This window comes from Phocoena phocoena, chromosome 7 (assembly GCF_963924675.1).
Source record: "Phocoena phocoena chromosome 7, mPhoPho1.1, whole genome shotgun sequence".
Lineage (NCBI taxonomy): Eukaryota > Metazoa > Chordata > Mammalia > Artiodactyla > Phocoenidae > Phocoena > Phocoena phocoena.
Window position 1 is genome coordinate 85,842,014 of NC_089225.1, and position 12,425 is coordinate 85,854,438.

Here is a 12,425-nt window from a genome sequence, read left to right on the forward strand (position 1 = left end):
GAAGAGAAAGATTCCACCTCATGGTGTTATCATGAAATGTTTCCAATATAGACATATCCTCATGAGAATTCCCATGAGCTGTGCCATGCTTGCCTTCATGATACTAACATCTAAAAGATTTGGAAATATAAAACTGAAAGTCAGCTGTATATGCCCTCCTGCTTTTTCTTTACACTAGAGTTGTTTAAGTGTAATATACATTTTGTATATCATATACATTTGTGAAGATTCAGGTAAACCTTTTTTCCTGGGAAAAAAATTGGTTTGTTTTTATTATTTTTTTTTTTGCGGTACGCGGGTCTCTCACTGCTGTGGCCTCTCCCGTTGCGGAGCACAGGCTCTGGACGCGCAGGCTCAGTGGCCATGGCTCACGGGCCCAGCAGCTCCGTGGTATGTGGGATCTTCCCGGACCGGGGCACGAACCCGTGTCGCCTGCATTGGCAGGCAGACTCTCAACCACTGCGCCACCAGGGAAGTCCGGTTTATTATTATTTTAAGTACATCATTTCTCATTGGACTTGTCTGAAGTGTAACATAATAATTTCAAAGTGTATATGGATGTCTTGGTTTTATTGCAACCGGCTGTGAAAGCCAGAAAAGCTGAATGAGAGGCAAATAATTGTTGTTAAAATTCTTGAGATTTATAGCAAGACGAGAAAAATGAGAAAAGATCATCTTTATGAAAGTTATGTCAGAATTGCAGAACATTTCAGGTGTTTGTAAAATGTTTGTTAATTCTACTCTAATGGGTTGAATATACCTTGTTTCCCATACTTTTATCACACTATCTTGTGTTTATTTTTTATTTATAACATTTTACAATTCTTATGCCTTTTTTTTAATAATAAAAGGAACCATAATAGGAAAGCATCCAAGGGTAAAATATGTTCAAATTCTTAATTGCATGGGAGTCCTGGTTTAGGATAGCTAGGCTAAATTATGCAATTATAGAATAATAAAAGCCATGTAGCAAGACTGAAAAATTTCACTTAATATGCTTTTAAACTATATTTCTCTGTACTAGGGAAAACCAAGTTTACTTATTTATCTTACAAAAGAGCACATCTTAGGAATAAATCTTTCTTAATCTAAGCATCTTGGTTTTGTACTACCTGGCTTGACAGTGTATCATTTTAGATAGAATTGGGCTTGTGAGATGGGAGGTAGGATAAGACTTTTCCCAGAGATGATGGTATGTTTCCTTTGCTGGCACCAAGGTTCTTAAAGGCATAATTATTTTCTTTACTGAGTGGAGCACAAGCAGGAACTCATATGAAATATTTCCATCTTGCACAGTTTCAGGGCCATGGCCAATCCTGGGAACAGAGGAGGGATCTACCACCACTTGAGTCTCACCTGCTCCCTGCTCATTGTGGGAATATGCTGTGTGTCTCCTTTCTTCTGTCACAGCCAGACAGATCTGCTGGCTCTTAACCAAGCTGATCCTCAGTGCTGGGAATCTTCCTCAGTACTCCTCCTAGAAATGTGGAAGCCTCAAATTTCCAACACTGTTTCAGGTTTCTGGGATTTTATGATCTACCTGAAGTCATCTGAGAACCTGCAGCATGGGGCATTGTTTTGGGATCTGGCCCAACTCTTCTGGGACATCTATGTGGACTGTGTCCTCTCCAGAAACCATGGCTTAGGAAGGAGGCAATTGGCTGGAGAGGAAGAGAAGATCTCAGCAGTGCATCCACAGCACACAGGGAGAAAAAAAGGTGGTCAACCCCAGGTCCCATGTCTTTTGAAAGGATCAATCAAGTGTGAATGTGCTGAATTGTGAGGAAGAGGGAAGTGGCTTTAGGGCAATCCATTGCCACACATAGCCTCCTCAGGGGTGAGCCCAAAGAGTACGCAAGTGATAGGAAGATAGATAGCACTTCCTTTTGTAATTTGCAGTAGCTGTTTTTATCAACATTGTCCTCATCTTCATACTTCAACAGCAGCAAAGAAGAATCAGAAAGACAAGTAGGAAAAGACATGATCCCTAAAATACAATATCAAGGTATAAAGGGATGCCCCCAAATTAATATTATTTTTTTCAGTAAGGCTGAACATTGGTAGTCATAACCTGTGTTCGCTTGCTATGGAATTGGGAAGATTTGAATATAAGCCTGGGGAAGGCTCTTGTCCCTTTTAAATAGAAAAACAAAAACAGAAACAAAAACTAATTGCTTTCATGTAAATGGGAAGGACTCCTTGAGATGTACTTACTTAGCTGATGGATAAATGGTAGAAAAATCAGCTGGCTTGCAAATTCACTCTTCCTTGTTTTTTGGAACAAATTGCAAATAAGTAATTAACTTCCAGCAAGCTGAGTAATTAATTTTTAGAAATCTGGAACTTCCTACAAATTTAGAGATTTTTCACTGAAGTAAATATGGTATTCAAATGCAGTCTTCTCCAGGGGCACTAGAATATCCTTTATAGAATTAGAAGGAGGGTGAATAAATCACTGTAAGCTGGGAATAACAGCCTTATTCATACTGTTTTTGTTCCTTTTTTGGTGTTGTTTCAACCAATGTGCTTCTAAAGCTTGCAGCAAGGGCTGTTTGGGTGGTAGTAACTATTTATGCACTAGTGGAAAACTGAAGCATAAATAATTTTTGCAATTGTACATTTGATTGTGAGAACTGTTATATGTTCCTGTAAAGCATCTATTAAAATAGCAATTAACAGTAATAATTATAGATCAATCTTTTCCCAAGATATTGTAGAACCTTTAAATATCTAGTTTGTTTTAACCTCAGTAACAAAAAATATTATTAGCTGATCCATAAAGCCAGATAATCCACTGCAATTATTTATAGATAAATTTATTAATTTGGCAAGTGTTATTGTCACTTAAACCAATTTCATTTTTTAGAGGAAATATTCTTTTAGCAGTTTAGCTACTAAAGCAGAAATGCAAAATGACTATCTTTAAATGTTGGTTACCAATATTTTAAAAATATTTTGAACAGAGGCTTCCCAGGTATCAGCATCAGTAAGGACTGTGTATTTTCTTCATCTGTACTGTAGGCTCTTTTTTCCATTCTTTTTTTTTTTTTTTCCATTCTTACTCTACTTAACAGTGGTACTCAAATTACTACCACTATTTCTTGTTTTGTATTTTGCACTCACTTTGCACTTTAAGTATCTATAGAATAAATGAAAATGATGTTTGTGTTCAACTTAACAGGAAAATAATTATCTATAATTATATATTATAATTAATTAAATTATATAATTTAATTGTATATTAAAATTACATATATATATAATCTCAAAAACAGCTTTCAGTTTGCTTGCTTGCAACAGGCTACCATAATAGTCTGAGACTACATGTAATTTTCTGAGCATACTTCAACATGGCATTTGTATCTTCTTTTTTCAAAAAAAAAAAAAGTAGATTTGTCTTCAGCTTTGGAAGTCACTTCCTTCATCTTGCTGCAGAGTTGCTATTGACCCAGCTGGTCTGCAAACTTTACTAGGAGTTGCTTTGCAAATATTAGGGGTAAACATTTCACTTTATTGAAGTTATTTTAATGTTTGACATAATTGTTGCAGACCAGGAAATAAGACTTTCCATTTGTATTGTATAATCAGTCAAAGAGGGTCTTGGGTCAAGAAGAGACCCTGTCTGAAAGTTAGTTTCAGGAACATCGAGATTTCATCTCAAGAGGCTTGATTAAATCTCTAGTGGCTCAACTGGGCTCTGGATGTACCTGCACAGATTCTTCACTAATTTTTTCTTTTGTCCCTGGGGAATTAATATTCTACTAGGTTGGGATGGGGGTGAGGGTGAAGAGGTGTTTGTCTCCATAGTTCTCAGGGAAATCACATCATCAGAGCAGAAGAGAAAAACTAAAATGAGTGTCTACATAATACCTGGAAAGGTTCTTGCTATTTTGATGTCTTCAAGTTAAATAGTTTAAATTCACTTGAGAAATGTTGCAATGAATCATGCCTTATTAAAAACACAAAACTCCTATATAACTTTGTATGTTAATATATTTGTTAATATTGAGTCAGAACTATGAAAACAAGAGATACCAAATAGCTATGTAACCTTGGGCAAGTTAATTGACTTATTTAGCTCTCAGTTTCTTCATCTGAAAACGAGGGATATGGGAAGAATTAGAAGGCCCTTAAAGTCTCTTCACATTCTGTGTTCTGAAGTTCTGTGATTCTATAAACAATAAATGTATGAAAAGCGTGGATTTAACTACAGAAAGAATCTGGAAGAGCCTTACTCCAAGGAGAGCTTACCGAGCTGAGTGATGACCTAGACATTGTGGTGGTTTATAAATTTAATAAGCAGAAACAGAGGTGATCCAGAAATGAGAATTCCAAAAATTCTGAGGGCCAAAGATATCATCGTTTGAGAAGACTCAAAAGAGCATTGTTATTTTGTCTAGAAAGAAACAAGCTAACAGCTGAGTGCCAAAATGGTCAGAAGGCTGAAGAGGGTATACCCAGGCTTCACTACTAAATTATGATGGATTCTGTGAAGGCAGAGAGAGAGAGAGAGAGAGAGAGAGAGAGAGAGAGAGAGAGAGAAATTGACTTAGGAAAAGAGTAGGCTGATAATATCTCCCAGATAGAAAATAACAGAGTTGAGGTTAACACAAGGGTAAAGGCTTTAATACAAATGAAAGGATTTTGAAGTATATCCTTGTTTGTGTCAAAAATGATGATCTCTTCCTTCAACAAATCTTGCTCTGCCCCTGAGAGGAACAGAAAAACTTACCTGCCTGAACCTGGCAGTTTGGACGGTCTAGAAAAATTGTGAGTCTTTGCTTTCCTCTGTGACGTGAAAGTTAAAATTTAGATTTATAATTTGATGATGTTTGCAGTCAGTGTCTAACTAGCCGGCAAATGTTCATAATGCTTATTTTTTAAACATTAAGCAGAAGAGAAAACAATGCTTCAGAAATATAAGTTAGATTCACAAATGCTTGATTTTCTACTTTACTCACTCTGAGAAATTTTGTAAGCAACATATTCAGAAATTACGAATCTAGAAATCTATTCTAAAGAATCATTCAGAGCTGTAGCCAATTTGCAGTATAAGGCTCTTCACTGCAATATTATTTATAGCAACAGAAAATTGGAAATAATCTAAATGTCCCATAATAGGGTAATGGTAAACTAAATTATGGTATAAAGTATGTATGTGTAAAACTATGGTTCTCTCTGGAAGATTGTATTATGGGTGGTTTAAACATTTTTCTTTATATTTTTATATTAAAATTATATGATGACAATTTTTTACTTTTTTAGTCAGAAAAATATATTTTAATACATATTAATCAAATTGGAAATGTATTTATTATAATCTACTTAATTCATATTATATAATTAAAGTTCATAGGACACAAAGTTTTGCATAAATAAAAATTTCAAATACACCTCTGCAAAAAATCTATACAGAATATTAATAGCCGAGTGTCAGAAACAGCAAACATTCTTTTAAAAACCAAGTCATTGATACTTTATTAGCCTGAAAATAATTTGGTGACCTAATGACTAGTTGCTTTTCTCTACTTTCAGGTGTATATCCTCAGCAACCAAGAATCCCTTCCCTAAAGAAGAAAGAGTTGATTGAAGGCTTGATAAACATGCACATACATAGGAGTGGGTCTAAGTTCATTGGAAAAGTGACCAGTAGCCTGGAAATAAAGAGAAAATAAATCGAGCTTCAGAGCTAATGCACATCTTGGAATTTAAATATATATTTTTTCTTGACTACTGATCGTCTATTTACTTGAAATGGTGGGAGCATCCAGAGATGCTTAAGCCACATTCTCTGAGTACTTAGTTTCATTCTTTTAGGCTGCTAGCATGTTCCTTCAAATGGCGACATTACTGCCAGATCATCCCACTGTATGAAACAGTTAAAACAGCTTCCAAAGATGAGTAGGGGATCGTGCTACTCAGATTCTTTGTATTCATCTTGATCATTGTTTTGGGATGCTTGACATTGTTAATGAACTAGAGTGCCACACATTTAACTTGAATACACTGCATGACTTGGAAATATTAACCACTGGATTGTTTATGCACAGGCCAATAAGAGACTATATTTATTAATTACCAGTTATTGGTGGTAGTTACTTGAATTTTGTTTGAAAGAATATTTTAGAATATTTTGAACTGAGTGAAGCAAAAAACAAAACACGAAACTGGTGAATAAAGCATTCTTCTAATAGAAACAAAATGAATAAAAGCTCTCGACCCCAAGTAATGTTATTGGAGTCTTTTTATTTCAATATTTAATGTTACCATTAATGATAATCCAAACTCTAATAAAATAGCAGTAGGTATAAATATTTTCTCAGTTAGCATATTTTCTATTGGATTAAATATTAAGATTATAACTGGTTACACTTTACATTGAAAAGAAAAGTAAAAATCAAACGAACAGCATTATGAGAAAAGAACCCATAAAAATATTTGCTCTCAAAATGACCAGGCTTGAATGAGGTTCATAGCAAAGAAGTCCAATTAACAAATATATTTGAGTTCCAGACACAATGCTATTTTTATCTCTAATTACGCTCATCTCTCCAATCATTCTATTATAATTGATGGTTGACAACCAGTTTGAATTTCAGATATGTTAGCATTTCACTTGCTTTTCCCAGGTCCAAAGGAAGCCTCAGTAAGTGTTTTCACTGAAGGTTTATGGCCCTCTTTAAGTGAAAAATCTTTTCCAAAGGGTTATTATTAGAAGACACAGATGCAACTGAAGATTAGCCAAATCGTAACAGTAGGGGAAGCAAGTCCGGGGAAGGAACTGGGGGGGGGGGGGGCGGTCCAGCCTCAGCTTTAACTTGATTAGAAGAATAAGCACATTAAAAGCTGCCACTCTTTGACTACCATTTCTACAGAGACTCATGGTTTTGCTTCTGTACTACTTTCTCTAATGTCTTGCATCATATTCTTAAAAACCATTATATAAACTCATTACCTCTTATAAATCGCTGAAGAGATGCCTGCCCCTTGCTCCTCCCACACCTTGGTACTACACAACGGGGGCTGCCAATTTTTTCTGATGCTTTGTGGGCCATCCAGTCTCTGGCGCAACTAATCAGTTCTGTCTTTGTAGAATTAAAGCAGCTGTAGATAATATGTAAATACATGAGCACGGCGGTGTTCCAATTTTAAAACTTGGCTCGCGGACACTGAAATTTGACTCCATGTCATTTTCAACTGTTACAAAATATTACTCCTCATCTGATTTTTTTCAATTATTATTTTTTAAATGTAATAATTTCACAGCCTGCACAAAACTGGCAGTGGGCAGATTTGGCCTATGGGCTGTAGTTTGCTGACCAGTGCTCTGGGGCATACTTAACAAACTTGTAAGGAACAAGCTGGAATGAAGTAAGAAGGAGAGTGAATACGTTGAACAACAAAACCAAAATAAAAAATTCATGATAGGCTGAAAAACAAATTCAAAAAGATTAGGATGAGACTGAACAGGGGTAACCTAGTCTTAATCCTACCCAGTTGGACATTATTTCACTCTGGAAACATTACTAGAAGTTATGGATCATATAAATAAGAGCCCAGAGCCTCTCTGAATGTAATATGGACTGCACATCAAGAAAACAGGTGAAACAATGGAACCGTAACAATATTTATTTAGAGGAAGTGCAAGCAGTGGTTAGAATACAGGCTTAGGAGCTGGGTTCGAATCTCAACTTTGTCAAGTAGTGACCAAACGACTTTGGACAAGTTACTGACCCTCTCTGTGCCTCAGTTGTCTCATAAAAAGAGATATCTACTTACCAGGTTTGTTGTGAGGTTTAAATTAGTATTAATACATACATGGTGCTTAGAAGCTAAGTGCTCTCACAGTCAAAAGATTTTAGCTACTACTTTGGACATTATTAAGCATCTATACCCTAATCATATATACAGAGGATGGAGGCACACAAGTACTTTGGCCAGATTCAATGAATGTGGGGTTTTAGTGAGAAACATTCATGTTTTTAAAATAAATTTATTCTGAGATAATTGCTGATTCGTATACGTTGTAAGAGATAATACAGAGACATCCTGTATACCCTTCATCCAGTTTCCCTTCATAGTAACGTCTTGCGTAACTATAGTACAATAACACAACAGGAAGATTGACGATCCACAGAGTTCATTCAGATCTCACCAGATCTGCATACACTCACGTGCGTGTCTGATATGCACATATGTGTGTGTGTGTGTGTGTATTTAGTTCTTTGCCAAGCCTATTCTCCAGCAGGAGCATCTAGATAGAATATTAGGTCATCAGTTCGGTAATTCAGATATGGAAGAGGTTAGTTGCATGAATTCCTGTAGATCACACACTTGAATATTACTACCAATGTATTCAAAGAAAGGGCCTTTATTGGAAATGCAGCACATCTGGATTTGACTTGGCTCCTTCTTTCCATTTTCCTCTATCACTCCTCATTCCCAGGGCTTTACTCTGAAGAACAAAGACACGTGTAGAGACATTAAAAAATAAAATTTTCTTCATACTTCATGCCAGACTATTGAGAAAGAGGTAGAAGGTTTAGTTCTTTTAGTACAGATTTTGAAAACACGTTTCGTCATCACCACAAGGGGCCTTTGAGTCTGGACTCTTTTTCACTTCAAGTTGGGCAAAGTGATCTGATCAACAAGGGCAGAGAAGGCCCTGCATACTCGCTCAGCTCCACAATACAGGTCCATATTTACTGAAGATTGCAGGTCTGAAAACAACAAACAGGAAAGTCCTTCAGAGAAAGCACCTGTAGGTTCTCAAGCCGATCTTAATAAAGCTCTAGCACAGAGAAGAAATAAAATCCATCTCTCTGCAGTTCCTGATGGCAATGCCCTTTCTCTAAGCTAGCTTGCAAATGAGATGGGTATCATTTACCATGATCAATTACTAATTCAACCAAGTTGTGGGTTCTTTTTTTTTTTTTTGCGGTACGCGGGCCTCTCACTGTTGTGGCCTCTCCTGCTGCGGAGCACAGGCTCCGGACGCGCAGGCCTAGCGGCCATGGCTCACGGGCCCAGCCGCTCGGCAGCACATGGGATCCTCCTGGACCGGGGTGCGAACCTGTGTCCCCTGCATTGGCAGGCAGACTCTCAACCACTGCGCCACCAGGGAAGCCCAAGTTGTGGGTTCTTAAAGAGCATTTTCCCATAACTTCAAGCACGAATCTGAGTAGCCAGAAAGCCCAGTCTAGAGCAGTGGTTTTCAGATTCTGGTGTATGTTAAAATCATCTGGACAGTGTTAAAATACATTGCTAGGTCCCACCCTCAGAGTTCTGATTCAGAATACATGATGGTTAATTTGATGTGTCAATTTGATTAGACTGTGGTGTCCAGATATTTGTTCAAACATTATTCTTGGTGTGTCTGTGAAGGTGTTTCTGGATGAGGTTAACATTTGAATTGGTAGACAGAGTAAAAGCAGATTGCCCTCCCTAATGGGATGGACCTTGTCCAATCAACTGAAGGCTTGAATAGAACAAAAAGTCTGAGTAAGAGAATTCCTTCTGCCTTACTGTATTCCAGGCGAGACATGTTTTCTTCTGCCTTTGGACTCAAAAGGAAATATCAGCTCTTTCTAAGGCTCGAGCCTGCCTGCTTTTGCATTGGAACTACACATTGGCTCCTCTGGGCCTCCAGCTTGCTGACTACTGATCTTTAGACTTGCTAGCCTCCATAATTATGTGGGCCAATTCCTTTAAATGAATCTCATTCTATATCTATATATACATCCTGTTTGTTCGGTTGCTCTGGAGAACTCTGACTACCATAATACGTCAGGGATGGGGCCCAAGAAATTGTGCTTCTCATAAGTTCCCAGGTGATACGGATGCTGCCGGCCTAGGGAAGATGCTCTGAGACCTCTGCTCTATAGTTACTGATTAATGGTTTGAGTGGTCCCCTATGACCTATTGTAATAGGAATTGTGTTGTAGAAAGCTCTACAATTTGGCAGTTATTAACCAAAAGTTGGATACACATAATTTTTAAGCTAAAAGTTCCATTTCTAAGAATTGATCCTACAGAGATATTTACATATGAGTACAAAGATATATGCTATAAGAGTACTCATCAAAACATTCTTATGATAATAAAAAATTGGGAGCCACTGAATTACACACCAATAAATACATTATGGTATATTTATACCCTGGGATATTATGCAGCACTTAAAAAATGACATTGCCCAATGTCTAAGATATTTTGTCAAGTGGAAAAAGCAAAACAAGTACGACCTAACTTATGTTGAGAAAGTAAAGACACATATATGCAAAGAAAAAAGTCTGAAGGAAAAACTCACTAAACTGCCAACATATTTTACCTCTGAGAAACAGGTGACAGGGAGTGAAGGACATGATGATGGATTCATTTTTGAAAAACATGTGCACTTAGGCATTTTAATTTTACAATGAGCATGCTGTATAATATTGTTTGTATAATTAAAAAAATAAGATCACAGGAAATAAAAACATGTAAAGGCTTAGTTTGTTATACACTTTAGTTCCATGATTTATTATGGCTCCATCTGTGCTGTTTTCTGTTGAACATAAGAGAGGGTTCATGTCGTTTTAATGTCTATTCTCTAACACTGCTCCAGAACTACAAGGACCTTGAATAAATAATATTTTATTGCCTGAATAAAAAACTTTGTCCAGAGACAAACTTATTTTAGGATATTCTATTCCTCAGCCCACAGTTATAAAAACTTTAAATATAACAAAGAAATAGAGAAGCAATAATTCATTTCATACATCTGTTCTTTTTTTCTTGTTTGGTTGTTTTATTTTTAAGCTCCAGTCCCTTGAAATGTTAAAACTAGCCAAAGATATGCACCTAACACCAAGCACATTGCTTGGCATGAACTTGGAATTCCATACATATAGGGACTGAATTAATATAGAATATAGTCAGAGGCCTAGTGAGGTGTTAGATAGACAAACCTGTGAGATCAACAGTCCAGAGGAAATCACGTCGGAGAATAATTCACTTGAATGTAGTTAACAATCTATCTGGTCTCTGAATGAATTTGGGATGTGAGAGAAGGCTATCAGAATGATGGGTATAGAGGTTTAAAAGTATTAGATTATCTACTCTATGATTACTCTTCTGGCAATTGAAATACTGAGCCCATGTCTTCCTTACAATAATAATTAATGAAGCAAACCAATACGTATTGAATGTCTACTCTGGACTAAGACCTTGAGCTCCAGATTGTACATGTTGACCGTCACTCCGCTATTTCCATCTGGATGTCTCCAAGCAATTCACACTTAATGTGTTCAAAACAGAATTCTTGATTTGCTGACCTTCCTCCATCTCAGCTTTCCCAGTTTTCCTTATAGCAATAAGCGTACGACAATCTACCAAGTCCAAGCCGCCACCACCTGCCCTTCTCCAAGCCGCTTCTACACAATGACAAAGTGTTTTAAAAACATAAATTTACCCCTTTCAAAACGAATGCCCAGCATCAAGCACAGCTCTTGGCACATAATTAAATCTTGATGGCTATTTGTTGAATGAATGAGTGAATGAAGGATGAACCAACTAGACATCTTTTTCTACCTTCATGGAGCTTAATGCTGGAACTCTTGTGTATCTTTTCCCATCAAGAAAAATTACTTCTACTTTTTCATATATATATGTGTGTGTGTATATATATGTACATATATATATATCAGAGAGAGAAAGTTTCACTAAGCGTTCAGCATATATCCTTAGGATTCCCAGGCAGCATTTGAGAAGTCTACCTTCTAAATAAGTGAGATAAAGATCCAGTGTTGAACTTCTCTTACCTGTGGTTGCTAAAGCACTGCTCCTTCTTTTTCTATAACCTGCTAAAGTCCAAACTTTATCTTCTGATTATTTAAAATAATAGTTTAGATGATGGTTGCAGGTGGGAAACAAAGGAACAGGAATAATTCTTCCACATCCCCACCCTCAACCATGCCCTGTTAATCCCATCATCACTCCCTCACCTTCCCTTCTCATCCTTGAAACCTACTGTGGTAAACGGATGGCAAAGAGGGATGGAAGAGAAGCTGGGGAAAGAATTTCAGAGATGTAAGTAGGAAATTTCGCTCAGAAAGGGAAAGAAAATAATTTAATGAGAAAGTAAGACTAGAGCATTAAGTTTTGTTTTTTTTTTGTCACCACAGAAGCAAGTAGTGTTAGATGCTCTTTCAAATCTAATTCCTTTACTGCAAATTTGAACAAAATGTTTGATACTGATTTTCAGTCCAACATGTGGAATTTAAAGAGGTTTGGGGAACGCCTTCTACACACTTTCTCTTTTCCATTAAGCTCTCAGGGTCTCCTGAAATCCTATTATCCTAGATCTTGATATTGAAAGACTCTATTCAGTTAATGTCAACAACTGCCCCCAAACTGACCATCATGCTTGCCGTTTTCGTCTTATT

At 36.8% G+C, this 12,425-nt stretch overlaps 2 protein-coding genes across 2 annotated transcripts in view; one reads left to right on the forward strand and one right to left on the reverse strand.

Moving 5' to 3' along the window:
• Window positions 1-1,306: 1,306 nt before the first annotated feature.
• FAM237A (family with sequence similarity 237 member A) lies at window positions 1,307-5,675 on the forward strand. The gene is made up of 2 exons (XM_065881172.1): window positions 1,307-1,718; window positions 5,536-5,675. The coding sequence occupies exons 1-2, from the start codon at window positions 1,307-1,309 to the stop codon at window positions 5,673-5,675; spliced, it is 552 nt and encodes a 183-aa protein (XP_065737244.1).
• A 2,941-nt stretch (window positions 5,676-8,616) lies between these two features.
• DYTN (dystrotelin) overlaps window positions 8,617-12,425 on the reverse strand; it is a 51,038-nt gene continuing 47,229 nt past the window's right edge. Inside the window, exon 12 of the mRNA XM_065881169.1 lies at window positions 8,617-8,720. Within this exon, the coding sequence (XP_065737241.1) occupies window positions 8,617-8,720 (104 nt within the window). The remainder of the gene's footprint in view (window positions 8,721-12,425) is intronic.

Excerpts from the sequence above, each read along its gene's own strand:
- FAM237A (XM_065881172.1), top strand. The coding sequence starts at position 1,307 with ATGGCCAATCCTGGGAACAGAGGAGGGATCTACCACCACTTGAGTCTC. Across the intron at positions 1,719-5,535 it reads GCACACAGGGAGAAAAAAAG|GTGTATATCCTCAGCAACCA; the intron begins GTGGTCAACCCC and ends CTCTACTTTCAG.